The sequence below is a fragment of the Beta vulgaris genome, chromosome 9 (assembly GCF_026745355.1).
Source record: "Beta vulgaris subsp. vulgaris cultivar EL10 chromosome 9, EL10.2, whole genome shotgun sequence".
NCBI classification, from domain to species: Eukaryota; Viridiplantae; Streptophyta; class Magnoliopsida; order Caryophyllales; family Amaranthaceae; genus Beta; species Beta vulgaris.
In genome coordinates, this window is record NC_079210.1 from 23,392,755 (window position 1) to 23,400,130 (window position 7,376).

At 37.0% G+C, this 7,376-nt stretch overlaps 1 protein-coding gene across 1 annotated transcript; it reads left to right on the forward strand.

Moving 5' to 3' along the window:
• The first annotated feature begins 260 nt into the window (after positions 1 to 260).
• Positions 261 to 6,255, forward strand: LOC104903028 (V-type proton ATPase subunit e2). Its single transcript, XM_010690998.4, has 3 exons — positions 261 to 619; positions 2,725 to 2,772; positions 5,924 to 6,255. The coding sequence occupies exons 1-3, from the start codon at positions 522 to 524 to the stop codon at positions 5,988 to 5,990; spliced, it is 213 nt and encodes a 70-aa protein (XP_010689300.1). The 5' UTR covers positions 261 to 521; the 3' UTR covers positions 5,991 to 6,255.
• The last annotated feature ends 1,121 nt before the right edge of the window (positions 6,256 to 7,376 follow it).

Consider the following 7,376-nt stretch of genomic DNA (forward strand, 5'->3'; position numbering starts at 1 on the left):
AGAAAAATTTCTATTTTATTCATAGAATTTAACTTTGAAAAGTAAAAAAAAAAACAAAGAATGGTGAGAGACTTAAGTGACATAAACTAAACCAATCAAATTTTGCAACTAAAAACAATTATACTTCGTATGTCTAATGTTCAAATTTTGACTCTTATGTCGAAAAAAAATTCAAGCACGCATCGCGTGCAAAAAATTCTAGTATATATATGTGTAACGTGCGGAACGCTTAACTCGTACAAAATGCAAATAGAAATCTTAAGTGTAAAATGACCATAGTACCCTCAGGTTTTAAATGGGACAAGATGATGTCCACGGGTACAGTTTTATGATAGCACGTTGAAGTTTGAACACAGTGTTCCCCTCTTCTCTTTCCTCTCCAATCTCTTGATTGATTCTGAGTTCGAAAGCCCTGAAAACCAAATTGAGATTTGCAAGTTTTTTCCTGTGATATCGAAATCTCTCCATTCGTTCAAATTCAGAGGAGAGAGAGGGGATAGTTAGAGTGGAAAAAAATAATAATGGGGTTCTTCGTTACAACCCTAATTTTCGCGGTGATTGGTGTCATTGCTTCTCTTTGTACCAGAATCTGCTTCAATCGAGGCCCTTCTACAAATTTGTAATATTCTCTCTCCTCTTTTTGGATTTTGTCTTGTTATTTTTCTTAAGATTCGCGAGTAGTTCATTGAATCTCGGATTTAAGTTCTGCATTGTGTTTGATGTCTTTTAATTGAGTTTGTTTGATGTATTTGAGTCAAAAATTTTGTGTAAAAACTGTTGTTTATTGATAATTGATGAAGATAATTGCTGATATATCTCTGTTTCCTTAGTTGACCTGTGTAAGTTATGATTAGGAAGTTAAATAAATAATTAATTACAATTGGAACTAGTTTTCCTATGTACTAGAGTCTAGAGATTTTTTTTTTCTAATATAAGATGTATGTTAGATTTGTTTGTTCCAGAACTTTCATGTATATGATATGACTAGAAGTAAAAACAGTTACAACTTTACAAGGACCAACTATGCTATTTAGACTGTTCTATGCTGATTCGATGGCAGTGTAGAACAGGAGCTGGTAATTAGGGAATGCCACTAGTTTTTGTGGGGGTTTGTAGACCAGACGCCACTTGATGGACGAGTATGCAAGTATATTGGAGAGTAGAACGATTACCTGGATCTTTCATGGAGAATGTCTTTTCTCTGTTATCGTTGATGGTAGAAGGAAGAGAATTTTTTCGAGAAGATTTCAAGCTCAATAATTAATTTTGGTGTGTCAATTTTCTTTTTTCCATTTTTTGGTTTGCAGATCAATGTGATGAAACCTTACTGATGTAACAAGTAACACCAAGTAAAAGTAAATACAGAGAGACGTAAGTTGGTAAAACTAAAGCTGTTATTAGGAAATGCTGCTACATTCTAAATAGATGAGGTGAAAGACATGTGTTTGAATTAAATGAAAATTCTATTTGAAGTTCTCCTGTAGTAACTTTTTAAACCATTTATTAGATCTCTTATATGGAAGCTCCTTTAGGTTATCCTAGCAGAGCAAACTGGTTCTTTCATTTTATTTATAACTTATGTCTTTTAGGGGGACAAGCTTCTGGAAGGCTTAATTAGATCAGTAGGTTATCCTAGCTGTTTTTTGACTTTTCATTTCAAATCATTCTTGGGGCTAAACAAGGCGGGGGGGGGGGGGGGGCGTGCAAGTAAATAAACTCATCATCCCCTAAATTTGAGTGTTCTCCTTGAGACATCCCCATTTCATCCCTTTTCGGTTAGTCCCCATGTATGGGAGACTTTCTGATAATGGGGAATGCTGTCCCCCGTGCTTCATAGACGGCTACTAAACGAACAAGTAACAAGGTCAGGAACAAGTATTTTCCTTGGATGTAGGAAATATCATCCTATTGATTCTCTGACTTGTGAGGAGTTTGTTGGTGTGGCTTGTAAAGAAGGAGGCCTTAAAGTTTAATACTAATACTATTAGTGTCTGGTACTCTGGTCCCTTGACCTCACTAAATTTACCTTCAACGTTTTCTAACATCTAGGTTTTCTAACATCTATTGTGTTTTACAATTTTATCATTTGCAATATACATTTCAGCAACTCAAAGAAATGCTTGCAGGGTTTGGGTCTCCTCTAGTGCTTTAGAATTGTCCTTTTCGTTACAGGTACTAACCGAGGGTTTTTTTCTTATATTATTATTCAGGAGGATATAGCTTTTTGCCACTGGCTTTTGTCATGCTATTGTCTTGTTTCCTTACGGCAGGCAGACATCACATTATTGCATATTTACTCCGGTTTACTCAAGTGTAATCATGTGAATTTTTTTCCCTACATATTGACTAAGTTTTCATTGTCAATTGCCTCGTAGTTCTCTCTAGAAAATTGAGGATAACTTTAGATTGCTGAATAATTAGGTTATCTTTGTTCGCTTCCATCATTTTTTCATTTCTTACTAAAGTCATGTTTGTGATAGCTCCCCAAGAAAGTGTTCCAAAATGCTCTATATTTTAAGTGCAAGGTGGTCAGTATAAAAATGAATATATATCTTTTATGTGATATTTCTCATCTTCTGTACTTATGCATCTCCCTCAATATTGATTATATTAAATGGCCTTTCTTCTCAGTGAACATAAACTGGCGTCGTCTTCTTTTGTAACTATTTTCTATATTTGCTATACTTGAGAACTACCACTGACTAAATTATCTTTCTTTTCCAGGTTCCACCTAACATTAGTTATTACAGCAACAGTTTGCTGTTGGATGATGTAAGTCTATTTTCCTTCTTATTTCCTTACTGTTGCAATAGAGAAAAAGACGTAGTGCACTGGCTTACGGAGAAAGAAAACCAAAATTTGAGCAGTAATGGTTGTACTAGAGATAATATATTACATTAGCTTTTCACCATCTTGTTTTAAGATTAGGAAAGGAAAATCCTAGGCTGGCTCCCAAATATAAAGCCAACTTATCTTTGCAGTTGTTTTTTTACCATCTTGTACTTTTGTGCTATCCTGGAAGTAGGTTAAGAAGTTGCAATGAAACACCATAAGCTGTAAATCACTTCTAGCTACCTGCATATGCTTTCTGTCCTTTGGAGAAGAATTTTTCTTTCTCCTTCAAGAGTTACTCGTTGTGTGGTCTAATGGAAGTTCTATTAATTGTTGCTTCCGAACAATTATTCTAAATTTCTGTTTCCTCTGTCTTTGTGAAATGGCTATATGGTTATAGGCCTATAGCTGCTTTGTGTGCTTCTAATTGAAGTATTGGGGTAGAGAAAGCCAGGAGCCGGCTTTAGCACAATGAAGGGGGGGGGGGGGGGTGTGTGGAAAAGAGGGTTTTCTATGGCTGGTTTTTATTTGGGTTTGGAAGAAGGGAAGAGAGACTTGGAGGTATTTGGTGAGGCATAATGGATGAGAAAATTCAAAGATATCGTGATAAATATATTGGTGCAAGTGGTACAGAGCAATTGTAGGTTTTTATGCTTGCTCCTTTGGTAAAGGATAAGTTTTTGTGTAGGCGCATCGAGGCGCAAGGCACATTGAGGCACAAGGCGAAGCACGGGCATCCCGTAGGCGTGGCACATTTTTTTATTATTATTATTATTATTTAGCTTTTTGGTATTAAATTTTCAATAGATGAGTCCCATTTCAAAGTAAAATAAATATGACAAAACAATAATATATAAGAAGTGACATCTTTCTACTTCAAAAAATTGCACACTTCAAAAAGAAAAAATTGCACACAAAGGACAACACTACAGTAGTGGGGTACCCTCCCATTTTACTACAATAATACACGGACACCATTCAACGTAATAAGAAAAGGAAAAGGAAAAAGAAAAAGAAAGTTGAGTTCAAAGCTTACCTAAAGATCGAAGATTCTAAGATAAATCTGATTTTCGAAGAATAAAAAAATGAGCAGAAGAAGAAAAGAAGGGAGAAGATCAAAGAAGTTTGAATGGACTGACCTGAATATTGCTTGTCGCCGCCGGCCGCTAGAGATACGGTGTCGGGGGTTATGGTGGTTGGCTCGCCGGCATACTGTGTCACCTCTGGCGAGTTGCCGGCCACCAATTTCCACCCATTCGTGAATTCGGGTTTTTCTCCCAAATTAGGGATCTTTATTTAAGGCTTGATTTGATGAAATTTACAACAATTAACAAAGGGCTTTTGCTCGAAATTGCTAATTAAAACCAAGGTAAGTCTAAATTTGGAAGTTTTTTGGATTTTCTTTAACCTTCTAACTCAGATCTACTCTCTCCCCCTCTCTTCCGCGCCAAACCACTAAAAGCGGCAAGGCGATGTGCCTTGTGCCTCTCCCAAAGGCGGCAAAAAGCGCGCGTCTTAGGTTGCTTGTCGTGCGACGCTTAGCCTTGTTGCAAGGTGCACTTTTTAAAATTAAGTTGGTGACACCTGGCAAAGGAATTTAATACCATTAAGTATCCTACCATACTTCAGAAAGATGATTAGTGTAGCTTTTGATCTAACTATATCAAAGAATCTCATGAAAAAATGTCTCTACTTTTGACCATTTGTCTGTCTAGATACCGCAGTTGGTCAGATTCGCACTAAATGATGTTGCTAATCTTTGCCATGCTATTTTAACTTATTGGGGCTTAAGTGCACCACAGAAAACCAGGCCAGCTCTGTTACAGGGAATGAGTGATAGCGATTAGATAGAAGGGCAGAGGAAAGGCAAGGAATGAAAGAGAGAAATGACGAGTGCTAGCACCATCAGATATGGTTTTGCCTGTTGAAGATGGGTGAAGCTTGGAAAGCTTCAATAATTTGGCATTGATATGTATGTATTCACTATTCAGGCATTGTTGCCCGTCAATGATTGTCTTGAACTCTTTGCCTTGTGTATCTGATCTTTAGTTAGGAATTCAATCCAGTCCTTTTGATTTTGGAGAAGATTACTCTGCGTTTACTTTTGCTTGTTATGGCAACTAAGGCTAATGTAAAGTAGAGAGAGAGGGATGATAACCATCATGTTTCTAGTGTAGACTCCAATCATTAACCATTTCGAAACCCAGAGTCTTACGACCAGTTTGGTAGATGTTAACAAATGGTGGTAACAATAGATTCATGTAGCTTGCATAGAAATATCATGTTAATGTATGGCAATGCTTGTTCACCATCAAACTCCTGAGCTGATTTATAAAAAAAAGATTACCTTTACTTTGCCAAACATTACCACTTTAGAGGTGGTAATGATCTTGAGTGGCAAATGGAAATTTGAGGAAATAATTACATGTTCGAAGATGGGATTTCATCAGCATGATAATGATTACGGGATTTTCCTTGCAAATTATATATGATTTCATTACCATTATCTTTATTTACTACCGTCTACCAAACACGCCCTTTGGGTAACCTCCTGTTTTAACTTTCGGTGTAAGGATCAGTGTATTTTGGATTGGATACATCAAACTAGGTATATAAACAAAATCCTTCAGGCTTCAGCTTAAGCTCTCTTATAGTGGCAGAAAATCATCGAGTCTTCCTGTTAGTGTCTTGATCAAATATCAGAATAATTCTTAAAGAAACACTCAAGGTTTAGCACAAAGATATATCTGCTGAACTGTGATTGTACAATTAAGGTTTTGTTCACATAACTCCCCTTATATGCATGTCAGCGTGTTCATGTTTGTACTTGAACGATTATAGCACAGCTGTGATCTTTATGATGCTTAGCTACTCGTATTTGACAATTTATATGTTTTTTTTTAATGTTTTATTGGAATAGGCGGGGGACATTGTTAAAATCTCATTTCAGCAATCATTTCTGCCAGCCTTATCCTAGTCTGTATTACCACGCACTTGAAATGGGAGTTCTGTAATGACATGTCTCTGCCTATGCCACTCATGCTAAACATCTGTTTCTAACTTGTTTATTGTAAATCGCTCTTTTGTGTAGGTGGGCTATTGTATATCTTGCGCAGATGAAGCCCCTTATTAACCCTATATTGAATGAAGCGGAGTAAATTTGGGCACCGGGATGATAATTAGAAGTTCTTCTCTAGATACCAAATGTTATCGTTTTGAAAATTTCCAGAGGAACTCGTATCCAGAGCCATGTGATGGCAGCGATTTCACATGTGGATTTGTATGTAATTTTACTATTGCAGAGAACACTGAAATTCCTTTTTTTTATTATTATTATTCCCTTGTATTTTATCCACCAAACTTCTTTGCATTGATGAATCTTCTTTGTGGATGAAATAATAATAACTTGGTGGAACACAACAATACATATATTTAATCTAGAATTCTTTGATTGTCATAAAGATGTAACCTTCCTCATCACTATCGAGCTGACCTTTTCTCTCTAGCAAAACCCTATGTTCCCCCTATCCTTGTTCTCCGCCGTCTCATCCCCGGTCGTGGGCAATTCATCGGTGGTCAGGGCTTTCGCTCGGCTAAATCTGGTTGCCGGTCAATTTCTATCCCCATTCTCCCAGGTTTTTCGTCAGTCTCTCACCCTTTGCTTCAGCAAGTGAGTATTTCTCTCTATCGATCCTACCAACGTCGTTCGCCTATCCTTTCGAAGTGGTCTCCTTCTCTCAGCAGAGTTTCTATTAGCACAGTTTTGAGTTGTAAATTATATTGTTCAAATTGCCTTTTTTTTTGTTTTATGTTTAGTTTTTATTAAGTGTCTGTGGTTTTGGTTTGTATTTCTAGTAGTAGTTACAATAGAGCCTATGGAGGAGGATCCTAGTTTAGCTTTATTTCTATTGCACCACCTGGATTTCTTGGACGATTAAGATCGAGTTATTGAGGAATTGTTTGAGAAATCTGCTGGACCTAATGAGGCCATTTTGTATGTGACCTCATTAAAGGAGAATGATAATTCTCTTTTCAAAGTGACTTGAGTTTTGCAAAGCTTATGAGGCGTGTAGGAATGATATGAAGTGCCTTTGTGTTACCATTTTTGCTATTCGGGAAGATCGCTCTGCTTATAATATTAATCTTGAAATTAGAGAGCTGGTTATTTCCCTGCACTTGAATATTGCAGCGTGTGAAATCAAACTTAATCTGTTTAATGAAGTTGTTAGTTCGTGTTCCTTGGTATTATGAGTTGACAAGAGCAATGTGAGCTCTTTTTAGGAGAGGTGTGGCTCTAACAAAACCTGGAAGTTTGGAACATGGTTACGCGGACTTGAGGATAGCTAGAGGAATTGCGCCAAAATATAAGGCGATTGCTCATGAGATTGAAAGTCTTGAGGCTGTCATCTTTCAAGTTCCTAGGGTAGATGATATTGTAGGTCAAGACCCGGTGTGTAGGAGAGTAGCACCACAGGATGCTACAGGTACCTCATTGCTAACCCTTAGAGTCCATTATGGATTTATGTCTAAGAAGAGGTCAAGAG

Coding starts and splice junctions, on each gene's coding strand:
- LOC104903028 (XM_010690998.4), top strand. CDS start 522: ATGGGGTTCTTCGTTACAACCCTAATTTTCGCGGTGATTGGTGTCATT. Junction 620..2,724: donor CGAGGCCCTTCTACAAATTT/GTAATATTCTCT, acceptor TTTCTTTTCCAG/GTTCCACCTAACATTAGTTA. Junction 2,773..5,923: donor ACAGTTTGCTGTTGGATGAT/GTAAGTCTATTT, acceptor TCTTTTGTGTAG/GTGGGCTATTGTATATCTTG.